The sequence below is a fragment of the Sesamum indicum genome, linkage group LG11 (assembly GCF_000512975.1).
Source record: "Sesamum indicum cultivar Zhongzhi No. 13 linkage group LG11, S_indicum_v1.0, whole genome shotgun sequence".
Classification (NCBI taxonomy): Eukaryota; Viridiplantae; Streptophyta; class Magnoliopsida; order Lamiales; family Pedaliaceae; genus Sesamum; species Sesamum indicum.
The window spans coordinates 13,978,519-13,994,273 of NC_026155.1; the positions used below are offsets into that span (position 1 = coordinate 13,978,519).

At 33.3% G+C, this 15,755-nt stretch overlaps 2 protein-coding genes across 2 annotated transcripts in view; one reads left to right on the forward strand and one right to left on the reverse strand.

The window, feature by feature from the left end:
• Nucleotides 1-1,536, forward strand: part of LOC105174708 (dof zinc finger protein DOF5.1) — a 2,375-nt gene extending 839 nt beyond the window's left edge. The window contains exon 2 of the mRNA XM_011096897.2: nucleotides 224-1,536. Within this exon, the coding sequence (XP_011095199.1) occupies nucleotides 224-1,204 (981 nt within the window). The 3' untranslated portion in view covers nucleotides 1,205-1,536. The remainder of the gene's footprint in view (nucleotides 1-223) is intronic.
• Nucleotides 4,143-4,888, reverse strand: LOC105174709 (pre-mRNA-splicing factor CWC25 homolog). The gene is made up of 3 exons (XM_011096898.2): nucleotides 4,533-4,888; nucleotides 4,348-4,422; nucleotides 4,143-4,191 (listed from the first exon to the last, which is right to left on the reverse strand). The coding sequence occupies exons 1-3, from the start codon at nucleotides 4,718-4,720 to the stop codon at nucleotides 4,143-4,145; spliced, it is 312 nt and encodes a 103-aa protein (XP_011095200.1). The 5' UTR covers nucleotides 4,721-4,888.

Genomic DNA, 15,755 nt, shown 5'->3' on the forward strand with positions numbered 1-15,755 from the left:
AAGGGTTTTTTTTCCTTCTTTTTCCTTTGATATTAATATCATATGCTTAATTCCATGCTTAGCTTCTTTGCCAAAAAAGCAACAAAATTCAAAAGACATATATTCCCACATCTCCTTTTTTGTTGATCTTCTCGCTTCTTTTTTTCTTTCATCTACTCTTTAATTTCTTGAATATACCACCACATATGTGTTTTCATTTTCTTGCTTTTTCTGGTTTTTCTAGCAACAAAATCATCAAATTATTGGTAGCAGCGGCGCAAACCCATTGCTCCCACCACCATCACAGCCCGGGCCCCCACCGCCGCCCCCACCTCCTCAGCCGCATGGCGGAGGCGGAGCTGGATCAATCCGCCCAGGCTCCATGGCCGAGCGAGCTCGTCTCGCCAACATACCCATGCCTGAAACAGCCCTCAAATGCCCTCGTTGTGAGTCAACAAACACAAAGTTTTGTTATTTCAATAACTACAGCCTCTCCCAGCCCCGCCACTTTTGCAAGACGTGCAGAAGGTATTGGACGAGAGGCGGCGCGTTGAGAAACGTCCCGGTAGGCGGCGGCTGCAGGAGAAACAAAAGAAGCAAATCCACCAGCTCCAAGTCTCCGGCGAGCAGCGACAGGCAAACTAACCCCAGTTCAACAAGTAATAATAATATGTCTACCAACAGCGGCACCGCTAACATATTAGGCCTTACCCCACAACTCCCGCCTCTCCGATTCATGTCTCCTTTAAGCCAACTCACTGATAATTTCACCAGCGATATGGGCTTGAATTTCAGCGGAATTTCAGCTCCGGCTGTGGGGACAAACGAGATGAACTTTCACGGAGCCAGCAATTTACTCGGTGGCGCCGGAGGAGTGGCTTCACTTTTATCAAGCAGCGGTGGCGGCATTGAGTCGTGGAGGTTGCAGCAGGTTCAGCAATTTCCATTCTTGGGTGGTTTAGAGGCATCGCCGTCGGGGATATACCAATTTCAGGGCGGGGAATCTGCAGGGTTCATGGGAGGCGAGACGAGTCATCAGATGAGGCCTAAACTCTCGAGCTCAATGCTAAATCAGCGGTCATCATCGGTGAAAATGGAAGAAAACCCTGCAGAGGCGAACTTGTCGAGGCAGCTATTAGGAGGAATGGGTGAGCAGTGGAATACAAGCACAGCTTGGACAGAACTTTCCAGTTTCAGCTCTTCTTCCACAAGCAATGCCTTGTAGAAGTCCTGAGGGAAAATTTACATAATCTGTAAAATTAAGCAGCAGCTAGTTCATCAGCCAAAGAGATCACTACTGAAAACAGATCGTCCCCAGGTGAAAAACCCTTGTGGGCAAGATGGATATGGAAGCCTTTACACCGTAATTAAACTGATATTGATGACGAATATTGAGGCTGGAAAACCCTAGAACTGGTAGGTTGGTTTGTTTTTAATTTCATTAATTTTTGATTTGTAGCCCTTGCTAATTATATGTACGTCTTTGTGGTGCCTGAGAGTGTTATTTCTTGTAGTTTATAATTTATGTTAGAAATGGAGTTCTAATATTGTGTTTAAGGAACTAATTATATATATATATATATATATATATGATCTTAATGGAGTTCTAGCTAATTAATTCTTTGAGGTTGATATATACATACATATATATATGTGCATCTTCATTCCATGATCAATCATCTGGTTATATATATATATATATTTCGTGCTAATTGATTTTGTTTTGGGCTGAGGATGTAATGCACACTTAATTTATGAGTAATATTTTGGTGCACTTGTTTTTAATATTAATTAAGCCTCGAAAATATTTCAAATTGGTTTATATATTTTCAGCCAGATCCTTTGCTATGATTAAGAATATTTTAACGATATATATGAGTACTTTTTCTTTAGTTAAAGACACATAGCATATTCATAATTTCCATGCTTTTTTGCTATTACATAATTAAACACCCTATTTATAACTCTTTTGATGCCTTTAGTGGCGAATTAAGGACTAATTATTATAATAATTAACTTGTACACGTGACACATGCATATATAAATTGATCCATCTCAATTTGAATCTGAGTCTTGTTTTCTCCCTTTTCTCTGGATGATTAATGGTTTTCTCAACTCCGAAAGCTGTAGATCCAGCTTCTTCCATTAATGATGTATAGAGATACTCTTTTTGCAACTCAGGCTATCTACACTTCCACAGACATTTGCTCTGCTGTATTAATTATAAGGATTTAGCTTCTTTCATTAATTACAGAGTTAATTAGAGGGTACTTAATTATCTTTACAAAGAACGTCTCAAATTCTGCAAAACATGCACCATAATGATGATGATCTTGAGCAATTTTGATCACATTTATAATTTGTTATATGAATATTGCATGACAATCCATTTAGCACCATACCACTATTCATTACTTTCCCAGTGTATACATATATATTTTTTGAATTATTTAGTAACACTTTGTCAAATTTAATTGAATACATTTTGATTATAAATCTAACCCAAAAAAAAAAAAATTAATTACGTATAAGTTTTCTTATATGTAGAATGTATGTATGGAGAATGAGATTGATATGCAGGCAGGGTAGAGAAGTTGTAGCGTAGGTACACAGGCCACCAAAATCCAAACTAATAACTTTTGAGGGATTCCTGAACAAGTTTCAGAAAATCTACCTTGAGCTTAGTATAAGTATATATATATAGTTATAACTTGTGCTCACTTATTCCCCAACATATATATATATAGTTATATACTTCTCCATCACTATTCACAAATCAAATATTTAACAATATATGTATATGTATATATCCCTTTTTCTTTAGCAAAGGAGAGAGAGAGAACATGAGAGAGAGCTAGCTAGCGCTGATGTATATATATATATATATATATATAGAGAGAGAGAGAGAGATTACAATGATTTGTGAATAATAGTTTGGGTGGCAATTAAGATGAAAATGGAGTTTGAATTTGTGGTTAATTATGTATACGGCAGTGCAGAGATTGGACAACAGTCTCAAAAGACACACCAAAATTTGATGTGATGAGTTAAATTTGATGATTTTTATAAAATTATGTGTGAGAGTGAGAGTGAGGGTAAGAGTGAGAGTGAGAGTGAGAGTCATCATTCCTTCCAATTCCCAACCCCCAACAAAAGTACTGTTCAAAGTTTCTTAGAATAGAGAGATATATCATTTGAGAGAATTCATTCTGGGTTTCCGTTCCCCCTAAAGACTGCACACCATTTTGTAATACACGCCCCTGCCACTGCCAACCCCTATCAATACATATGTATATATATATGAAAAAATTATTTGTATATTCCTTTAAATTTGTCTGTTATTAATTTTAATTTTTTAACTTTATATATTTTATTTTTAATCCTGTAACTTTAAAAAATATATATATGTAGTTTTAGTCATTTGATCCAATTTCGAAAAATTTTACCCCTACACATCTTTTTAAAGAGCAAATTTAGTCAATCTCCATTCATTTTGCATCGTATAACTAATGTTTATATAAAATGTATGAATTTATGGAGACTTAATTTTATTTTAAAAAAATATTGGGCTTTTAAGAGGATTATGATGGACTATTAAGTTTTATCACCAAAAGGCAAATGAGTTCTAAATTAAACTAAATGACCGAATCTATATAAAATTGATAGATAAAGGACTAAATCTAATATTATCAAAGTTAAAGGATCAAAAGGACTTCGGGTCAAAGTTATAAGACAAAAATTTTCTTTTTTCCTCATAAATACATAATGTTTGGTGAGATATACATATATATATGAAAACAAAATACAAACCATCCCTTTATCATTTTCAGAAACTTAATTATACTTATCAATGTACAAATTGTCAATGTCTACGATTCAATTAATGATAATACAAGTATTATTAAATTTGTTTCTCCAATTTTGATATTACAACTGTGACAGATGACGCTTTTAGTCATATAGAACACAAAATCACGTCATTTTAGTCCCAAAAAATGTGATTTTGGGCCTTTTAATTCTAAAATTACAAACACTTTTTTAGTTCCAAAACCACATTATACATGATTTTTGGGACTAAAAATACGTGATTATGAGTTTTATGAGATTAAAAAGAACACCTGCCAAAGTTTTGGTACCAACGAATAATTTTAGCTAATTATTACTTAATTTGATGAGTAAAACGAAGGATTTATCCCAGTTGAAGTCTGATCTCTGCAGGCGCACATGAAAGCATTTTATATTATATTATAGTAATACAACTCAAAACATATATACTTACAAAGATATTGATACGCACATGCCTCCTCACTAAATATATATAATTGTTCCATTTCTGGTATATATATATATATATATATATATATATACACAATCTTGAAGCCAGAACCCCCCTTCCCCACAGCTAATCCTGAATCGTACAAAAAGTCTAATCGCTCTTGCTTCCTGAAAAAAATAATTCAATTAATATCCCAAAAGTAGCATAGAAACCCTAACCCCTAATTCAAAACCTTAAAAACGAAAGAAATTGGGGGAAAAGGAAGGGCGGAAATTACGGGACAAGGCCGGCTTGCTCTTGAAGCTGGCGAAACTCGGCGCGCTCGCGTTCCTCGTGGATCTGCTTCCGCAGCTCCTCGAGTTTTTTCTGCTCCGCCTCGTGCTTCTGCTCGGCTTTCCACACATTCTCGATGTTGCGTAGGCTGCCCGTGTGCCATCCCTTCTTGTTCAGAAACTTCAGCGCCATCGATAAACGATTTTCTTCACGGGGGATCGTTTGCCTGAATTCTGAGTTCTCGCGGGATTTAGTGGAAATCAAGAAGAGAGGGTGGACTTTGTGTCCAATCCAACGGTCAATTACTTAGAGCCGTCGGTTCCATTCGTTTCTTTTTCTGAAGTTGGGCCAGAGCGAAAAAGGGCTAAGAGATATCGCAAATTCCACTTTGGACCTTAATTGATTTTTGGATCACACTTTGACCCTTTAACTTTGGGATAACTGCAAAAGGCATCCTGCCCCCTACCCCCCACCCCACCCCCACCCCCACCCTCTATATCAATAAAGCTCTCTCTCTCTCTCTCTCTAGATATATGAAATTCATATAGATTTCATCACATAACATGTCGGTAATTGTCTTGTGATTAAGATATACATAATGAGTGAATGGAGATCAAGTTCTTGTAGTGATCCCAAGAATGTCCATATATATCGTAATTCAACGCAACTCAAGCTGATATACCACTGCATCCCATATACTTGATTACGCATATATTTTTATATATATGCTTCTAAGATAACAACATTAATTAATTAATGGAATGTAATTGGCTCAGAAATTCAAGACGGATCTTCTTTCCTTTCTATCCTTCTGCTACTGATGCCCACATGGAAAACAAAAAAAAAAAAAACAAAAAGAAAAAGAAATTCCAGAATCCACAGAGAGAGAGAGTGCAGAGAAGGAAGGCAGGGCAGCTTTCGCTTTTTATATAGAATGAAGGTTGTTGTAGTATATGGGGTGGGGAGAAATGAAATACAGATTGTACAGAAATAAATAGTGAAGTGGGAAGAGAGAGTGAGATTGTAAGTAGGTAGATAGGTCATTGTCTCTCCATCTCTGCTCAATCATGTAACATGTGCTCCTGGAATCTGATTCCGCGTTTATTTCCAGGAAAAAAACCATTTTCATGCATGCATGTCCCACCAACACATTCCCTTATTTTCTATCTATCTATCTATCTATATATATTATTATCTTCATCTCTTACTATGTACTATATACATTCAATAATAGTAATTTATCAACCAGCTACCTATATATATATATATATCCCTAATTAATATAAAAAAGCTGCTGCATGCATTCTGATTCTGGGATTCAATTTGTTTCTCTAAAAGTTATATAGATGCCAATGTATAGTAATTAATGAAATAAATAATTACAGATTTGATTCACTTAATATTCTTGCTGCTCATGAAAAAATATTAATAACTTGTACCTAGGTCACATGCAACACTAATTAACTATAAGTCATGTACTGATTAATGTAGGCATGGTTACATAGAATTAGGGAAAATAACATTTTTTGTCTCATAAGTTAGGTCCGTTTCACTTTTAGTCTCATTTATTAAGGATTAATACTTTTTATCTCGTAACTTACAAAAATTAGCATTTTTTGTCCTCATTAACTTTTTTGTCTATAATTTAACGGTGTAGCGCACATGCCTAGCATGTGATCGTTAGGAATTTTGGCTGAAGAGAAAATTGGTTTGTTTTTTAGTTTGGGACCATTTTTTGAGGAAAATATAACTATATTTGAGAAAAAAAAATAAATCTTGAAGGAAATTAGGGCAAAAAACATAACGATTTCTCTCTTCTCTCACAAAAATTGAATCATATCAATTCCATATTACTATAACTTGAAGTCAAGTAGAAGCAATACAAAGAATCATGTCTTTCACAAATAAATCAAGTAGACCAAATGAAGCACTTATATGCTATTATTGAAAAAAGGGCCAAATTTTTCTCCAATATAATCAAAAGTTCTTAACGACAACGTGCTAAACACATGACCTAAATCATTAATTGTAGATGAAAAAGTGCATAAGGACCAAAAGTGCTAATTTTTTTGTAAATTATGAGATTAAAAGTTTTAATTCCGTAATGAATAGGACCAAAAGTGACATGAGTTTAATCTGTGGGATAAAAAACGTTATTTTCCATATAGAATTACTATAATCAAAGTCCTCCATCAGTTTCATTTTTCTTCCACATAAACGCGCTCTTAATGAACTTACGTCAACATACTCAACATCATTGGTTTTCGCAACATACTCAACATCAACAGCTACCAACATGCTGAGCTAGTTTTGAGCTCTAATTCTTAGATCCTAAATTAGTAGTGATTTTCATCTTCTATTGACGCAATCTTTTATTTTCAATTCACATATACTTTTGAAATATTTAAATGTATAATCAAGTTTATACACGACGTATATATATATATATATATATGTATATATACATATCATGTAAAAGTGAAAAATTATAAGGTGAGACAGCGGAAGTTTAATATACAGATGTCCATACTGCTGATATGAACCGGTCAATTATTCCAAATTATATCTAGGGCTTGAATCCTAGGTAGGTGCAGAGAAGAGGAAAAGAACAAATTCAATCAATCTAATAAGCTGATTAATTTAATTTAGTGCATCAACTATTGGCAAAAAGTGAAGTTTACGTTCGATGCATCATGAGATTATTATGTTTTCCCCGTAATTAATCATTTGAACTAAGAGGAACAAATTTGTAATTTAGTCCTCTATAAATTTATTTTGACAATTTTTTTTCATAATTTTAAAATTAAGATTGGCACATTAGAGACAAAAATGGTCCGAAATTTACCAAAATGACGGGGAAAGGTGAACCTGATCGGCTTAATAGGGTGCCTTTTTTTTTCCCACTATATTTTAGCAAATTTATGCTATTTTTTTATCCTTTACGTGCGGATTTATATAATTACATAACAAAATTACTAAGGTGGTTTTTTGTATAGGACTAAAATTGCAATTTTGTGGCTTTAAGAATTTGGGGTATATTTTAATTTTTACATTTGATGATTTGGAGAATATTTAAGTATAATATATGTGAAATGATTTAGAATTAGTGTTTATTATCCAGGGATGGTAAAATCATTTGATAGCATCAAATCGGAACACAGTGGGACGGAGCTGGTCCGAGCAGTTGATGGAAAGGGCAGAGGATTTTGCATAGAAAGAAAGGGGGCGGGGGGACCAACTTGTACATACGTACTAGTCACAAAATCTTTCAAATTTCTCGCTCTCTCTCTCTACGTAGCTTGTTTCCTTTTCTATCTCTCTCCTCTCTTTTCTTAGGGTCGGGTGGGGTTGTGGGTAAGCTTTGGTTGGGTTTTGATAATTGATGCTACATACTTAATCAGCAAAGGCAAAAGCTATACAGTCTTTGTTGAAAGGCATGTTTCAAGCATCCTATGTTCAGTTTCTCTTCTTCATTTCTTTTCCACTATATCTATTCAACAAATTGACCAATCCATACTATACGTACACACCAAAAATTATATTTTTCGTCTCATACCTTTAAATAAGTACATTTTAACACATTTTTTACAGGGTTATAGGAAATAATCTCATAACTTGCAAAAATACTCATTTTGATCAGTCAAAAGATTGATGAAAAAGTCGTCTACCAACCACTTAATCGTTTCCTTCTATTCTTAAAAGATAACCGCCATGTGATTAATATATGGGCTTAATTTTCTAATGGTAGGAGAACTGAAAGTGAGAATTTTTTTAAAATTATGATACTATTTCTGAAAAATTTTCAAATATATAGAATTTAAATTATGAGATGAAAAATATAAGTTTTTCTATATAAATATATATATATATATATATATATATATAGTCCAACGTGCTTACTATACTGCTTAAATTAATTAACCTTACACCTAAATAAAAAAATAAAGAGTGAAAAAGAGTGTGGGGTCGTAGAATTAATCAACAATAGTAATTTATTAAAACGCGTACTTAAATTATATACTATTCAAAAGAATTCAAATATAAAAAGTGATAGGAATTTATTAGGTCAAGCTAAAGTGTCGATGTTTACATTGATGACTTGAATGGTCTTACATATACATCCACTAGTATGTATTTATTTTATTTTATTTGCCTTTTTTTTAATTAGTAATTTATTTATAATACATATTTATTTGTGTATATAACTAAATATGGATGATGATGATAATGGAAAAATTGAATAATAATATATATAGAGAAGGCTTTTGGTAGTGGGTCTGTCTTATTGTTGATGCAAAACAAAAAAATGGGGAATGGATTGTGGAATTATTAGAGAAGGTGGTGATTTCAATATCACTAGAAACCAAGTAACACACAATATCGGCGGCCACTTGTTGGATAGTGGTTTGTTTTTATTCGGAGCGGTCTCCCTCCCTCCACCATGCATGCATACTGCATTTATTCCCATGCATGAAAACCCACTACTTTTATTATTCTTTCTTTTTATATATTAAATTTGAATGAATCCCCGAAACTGCATTAAGCCCAATAGGGGTTTCAACTCATAAAGGGTCAGCAATGCAAGCACCAATCACCTCTGACTTAAAGCCTCCAGAGAGGGAGGCTCTTGCACAGTGAAGACGCCCCCCCTCACACTTATAATGTACAATTGGTAAAAGCCTATTCAGCTGCCGGGAACGCAATCAATGACAAGGGTCGAGGGTCTTGATGGATTACCATGCTCACCTAAGTATATATATTCTGCCACAAAAACCCATCTCATTCACACTCATCTACCAATAATAATCCTCACAGATTTCTTCTAGACTTGTTGGGGGCTTATCTCCAGCAACAACCAGCCTGAGTCCCTCAGGAGGAATACTACTTCAAACGGTAGGGGACTAGGGCTATAAAAGCAAGCTTCTCCCTTTCAGTAAAGGGTAACATTTTGCTACACCACACATATGCATGCACAAATACTCATCTTCATAATCATTTGTTGTTTAATTTATCATTCTATGCCACCCTATTTTTTCTCAATTTTATTTCTTCCAATAGTTTACATACTTGAATATCGTAGTGATAACATGCTTTTTTGCACGTCCCTGTTACAAGATTTATGAAAAAGCATAACATTCATGTCAAAGACCTATAACGAGCAACTTTTTGCTCGCATCAAATTTGAATTCAAGATATTGATATTCTACATATTGTTTCATGTCTCTATTTGTCAAACTATTATAAAAATATATATATATGTATGTATCATTGAGACGAGAATGAATAATGGTAAAATACTTTCAACAAAAAAAAATATATATATTCAAACATGTTTTTATTTTTATTATTTTAAAAATTGAAAACTAAACATGGAAGTGAAACCAAACGAGGGATTAGCTATTATAGTATAAACAACAAATAATCTTAAAACCAAACGATGTTTTAATTAGTGAATCAAATGACAGGCGGACCCTTTCGGATCCGGATCCAGTGAGTGCTGCATGTTAAGGAAGGCCCATAAAGCTTCACGTCAATTTAATTGGGCTTTAGTTATTCAAACTGAACTGGGCCCAATGGGCTACACCTTTTTCCCCAAGCCCAAACACAATTTTATCAGGGTTTTATTTTATGACAGAATAAACTATTTCTTTCTGCATAAATTTCTTAATTAGTGGGAATTAAGATTTAAAATTCATACAACTTTAGGATTTATAATATTTTGCATAAATAAAAGTATAAAATATAAAATAAAAATGTAGTAATTGGTGGAGTAGAATTAGACAGGCTTTTGAAATTAAGTGAGTTGACTGACGAATTGGATTGAGGGTGTGGGTGTGGGGGCATAGCTGCAATTTGGAAAACAACAGCTGCTGCTGCCTTTTTCTTTTTACAATTTCTGGTGCTGAATGGTGACGTAACAATTGGAATTGGACCACACACACACACACACACATATATTATAATAGGTTTTTTGGGTGTAAAAGGAGGAAGCAAGTTCTTTAAATAAGATTGAAGAGATAAGTTAGAATTGTCCAAACTTTTGTCGAAGGTCACCTTCAAATAATTCACCTCCCTAACCAAACAAATGACACATTTATTTACACCCTATTTTGTCTTAGTTTATAACTTTTTTATTTCAAAATTATGATATATTAAAAAAATATTTCGTAAATTCTGTATTAAGAAAAACTTTATATTTTTAAAAAGTAGAATTTGTATGGTGCTACCATGACACGATTTATCTATCCTAAAAATTAACATGATGAAGAACGATTTTTCTCCAAATTGTAATTCAAGTGAAGGGCAAATCAAATTTGATTGAATTAAATAAATTATATGACAAATAAAATCGGCCATTCTTCCTGAACCGTAAATCAATAAGGGACTAATTATGAAAAAATGCATGGGGTGGTGGAGTACGTAATGGTAGAAATGGAAAATCACTTAGTCCGTAAGGAAGGAGATGGGGCCAATAGAGGTAGAGCAGTCGATAACAGATTCCCAAAGGCAAACTTTATGAAATGATGGGGATGAGCACTACCCACTGCACTATATAAAAGAAAAAACAAACAAAAACACATCCCATTCATTGAAGACAGTGACAGTAATCAAGTGAAGGTGGGTTAGACGAAAAACGATCATGCAATGAATCCCAAAATAATGCTTTCCTTAATAACAAAGGAGGAGAGGACAGGACAGGACACAACGCAACCAGACGCCACTACTTTTTTGACAAATCTATTTCTATTCCCACATGATTTTAATTAATACTCAAAAATATCTCTTTTACCTTCCTTCTTCGTTAAGCCCAAAACCTTAATCCAACTAAATTAAGGTAATGTCTTGATTATATATTTTCTTTAAATATTGTTTTTAATATATAACAATCTCCTAGGGGTAATAGTTTATCCTTTACTTAAATTCGACTTGCAAATTAAATTGTATTATAAATTATTAGTACGTTATTTGAAAAACTTTAGAAATAACGGTAAATGACATTTTATGTCTATATTAAATATATTTTCAAGTTCACTGATCAAATCAAACTCATATTTAAATTAGAAAGTCAGGCCTTTATTTGTTCAACTCAACAAACTTAGACCCTAGTGGTCCAAGAACACTTGACAGATAACAAATGCGTTAAGTGACTAGTCCAGTCCTATCATCCTGCTGATAGGACAATGCAAGACCTGTACCAGCAGGGCCCAGTGTCCAATAGCAAGGCCGTCATGAAAATCGTATTTTACACATTATAGATCACGCCACCATAGAATAATGCAAGCAAAGATGTTATGGCCAGACAACTGGATTTGGATGATGGAAGCAACGGGTAACTAACCCCTTATGTTATCAATTGATCTGATAATATCTCCTATTGCTGACATATATTTTTTAGGATAATTCAAATAGTTGGATAAGTATCATCCCTAAAAATGGACATCTCAAGAAGTTCTTTTTTAACTGTCTATAATCCCTAAATCTCTCAAAATTTATTCCTATAAATAGGGGTCTACCTAAGTTAACATGGTATGTAAGCTAACTAAACTCATTACACTACCCAAGCAACAAGGCTGCACAAATTCTATCTTTTTTCCACACCTTCCATATGAATTTTCAACATTATTTTCATACTTTCAGCGCTCCATCTCTGAACTACATAATTTATATTACCACGACCTCGATTTCTTGATTTAGTTTTTTATTTTATCTCATTGAATCGATTACTGACTTTAACATCGAAATGTATATTCCTATTTTTGTAAATTAACCCTTTGATAATTTTAAAATTTTTAAAAAGATCCTTGAGTGCTTGTGATTCTGCTGGGCCAAGTTAGACATGAATAATTAAATGTTAATTATGACATTTATTTATTTTTTTTCTGTAGCTTTAATCTTAACGGTAGTATGTAGAAAATCCTAAAAGAAAATGATGGATTATACCACTGAGGTTGGATGTTTTATTGCTGTTGGATATCAATGGGCTAAAAATTTTAAGCTCAAAGGAATAACTAGTTCCATTTTGGGCTCAGTCCAATTTCATAGGATACGTCGAGTCATTGATACTCATAGGATTGCTAATTGGGCCCATTATTATTTTTTTGGCTTAGCCCATTATTATTTATTTGGAACGTAGACATTTTAATCAGTTTTAGAACCAGTCCTAACATTCCACAATTAAGCAAATATTCTTCAACTCAACTGCATAATGTCTCTCTCTTCTCGGGGTGAAGTCCTCGCAATATTAAAAGATTATATATTCAAGTTTTATAGATATGGGAACATAATTCAATTTAATGATAGGGTTTTATTTTCTTATTTATTTTAAATATATTTATTGATTAAAAATCTTAATGTATTGAATTAATATTTGTTTGAATACTGACGTGCATAAACATAAGATGGTTCAAAGAGGCTCAATTAGCCTAAAAAAGAAGAAAGAGACGAGAGGCCCATAACAGCGCTATAAGGAGATGACCTAATAGGCCTCCTGAGGGTGTCCCCTAAAGAACAGATTTGCAAAGGGAGGCCTGGATAGCTCAAGAAGCCCAAGAGGAAGGGTGAAGCTCAAGACATCCCCCTATTCGGACTATGATAAAAGCCCAACAAAATATTTGCCCAAAAGGCTCACGTGATAGCCTACATTCCACTGTCAGCAACCACCTTAGAATCACGTCAGCCCTTGTAAAGAATGACTCCTTAACAACTAGGACTTCCTGACGGCTGAGATGCTTTGCAGACGAGGGAGGTTCTCTGAATGCATTAGATTCCTTGGCAGCTTGGATTCCCTAGTGGTTACAAGTTCTCGCTGATGAAGGGTCCCCCAAACTCATAAATAAGCACCCAACAAGAGGATTAACAGAATATAAGAATAAATTATGACTTATCCAAACGGTTCTTATCCATTTCTCCCTGAGAATGAAGGAAACGGGCAGAGGCCCATTGCAGGAGGATACTCCCTTATAAATACAGGTTTACTCCTTCATATGGGAATGACCCTCTAACGTCTCCTAGACACATTCCTGACACCCTCTAATGTCTCTCACACACTCTCTAAGCAATCTACGAGCACATTATCACGTGTCCTTACTCTTTTCATATTTATTCACCACAATTCAATTTTCAAACACATTTATTTATTTTTGAACTTTATTCAATCTTAAATCAATACTAACTTGGGTGTCAAAATGTTAACACATTTTTTGCAGGTCATGTCTTCAAGATTTGCATTGCATTCGATCCAAGTCTTGTTTTAAAAAAAATAAATAAAAATGATGAGTATTGGCACAAAACTTTAATAATCACTTAGTGGAATAAATTAAATTGAATTTGTTGGAATAATATTGAAGGAGGGGAGTGCATAAAGCTAGCTCCCTCATAATGGTGTAAACATTTAAATGGTTGAAGCTTTAATTTGAAAAGTATTATGCGTATGGTTAGGGGTGAAAAGATGGGCGCGGCGCCAATGCGTCACCACTTTTCCCTCGTTGAACTTTCTTTCTCATTATTATAAAGAGTAAATCCTCCTCGTTGATTAGAATTTTTGACTAAGCAGAAAACAACAAGACGGAGTATTATTTATAAGGATAAAGCGTGTTTTATAAGTTAATTGTGAGACGTACAAGTCAAAAAGCCGAGACAAACTAATTTTAATTTTATTGGTCCAGTTTCATATTGTGAAATTCCTTTTTCCTTTTTATTTAAAAAAGGAAATAAAGTTAAAATCTACTCTATTATATATAGTTAATTGTATTTTTTTAAAAAATTCACATAAAAATCATTTAATTATTTAATCTATTAAATATGGAGTGTGATTGATATTAACAAAACGGGAGCGACAGTATTTGACTGATGGTGAAGAAGCATCAAAGTCAAGTCTGCAGTTTGGACACGAAAATTCAAATTATCAAACAATAGCTGCCAGCCAGCCGCGTTGAATTTCGATCATGCCTGCTGCTGCTCTCACTCTCACTCTCACTCTCACATGTTTCTATTATTATTATTAGTTTTTTATAGGATTTGGAAATTAGATTTTGTTTTATATATATTATCTTAATTTGGTGGCATTATTGTAAGTAATGTTTGGGATTGATAATACAGTTTTTTGTGAATCTGGACAAGATGTTGGACATACCTTTTCCTTTTTCTCGTTCGTTGTCGTGAAGATTTTGGACATTCCAATGTCCGTAAAATTTCAATTACGGAGACGACGTGATAGTCGAGGAGACATTGAGATTGTTCACTAATTTCTCTCTAATTCCCAACAATTCACCTCACTAACTAAATTAAAAATAAATTACATCAACACCTCCTCAATTTATAATAAATTACACAATCACTTCTTATATTTTATAGAATATTACACCCTTTAAACAATATTACTGTAATATTTTTTAAAAACTTTTACGTAGACTTTGTGGTTGAATAAAAAATATAATTATAATTATAATTGTAAATTGAAGACAATATTTATGTAACTCCCTCGTAAATTAAAAACCCAACAACCACAGTAACTTTTGTGGACCCCTTTGCTGCTTAAATCCCCCAACAACTCCTAATAATTATGTTTACTCACTCCTTTACTCAAACCCTTTCTGTTTTATTTTTTTAAAAGAAAAAGAAAAAACAAATCTAAACTTTTGAATTTATTCTTTGTATTAATTATACAGCAAGACTATAATATTGCAATTAACATGAAAATTACAATATATTGGAAACAGAAACTTTGGCGACTTAGTCTGTGAGATTTTTCCTTTTTTAAATATATCTATATTTTTAAAACAACCAATATACTATTATGCAATACAATAATATTTCTAAATTAATTAACAATTTCGATTCAAATAAAAAACAACATACATATACTACTACAGAAAAAAAGATTAAATACCTATATATCTATAGAACTCACCATCTCTTAATTGATATTTTAAGACACGTATAAAAATTTAGATTCTCTCCAAATTTTTAACGCCCACAAAATAAGCATCGCTTTAAAGTAGTTATAAAATAAGAAAATAAATTAGTACATTTTTGGTGATTAAATCAGTTGGAATAAAACAAATTTAATTTACAGATATTTTGTTGATCAAAGGGTTTATTGCAAGAGAGAAATAGGAAAGATGAGGGTATAGAAGATTTTGGTTAAAAAGAGGAAAAAAAAGAATCTTGGGTTTAAATCAATATCATATTCCTTCATTACTCTAATCCGAATATATATATCCAAATT

Bases quoted from the DNA above. Each gene is read 5' to 3' on its own strand.
- LOC105174709 (XM_011096898.2), bottom strand. From the start codon at position 4,720: ATGGCGCTGAAGTTTCTGAACAAGAAGGGATGGCACACGGGCAGCCTA. The intron at 4,423-4,532 runs GTAATTTCCGCC...TATTTTTTTCAG, and splicing joins GAGCAAGCCGGCCTTGTCCC to GAAGCAAGAGCGATTAGACT. The intron at 4,192-4,347 runs GTATATATATAT...GTGCGCCTGCAG, and splicing joins GGTTCTGGCTTCAAGATTGT to AGATCAGACTTCAACTGGGA.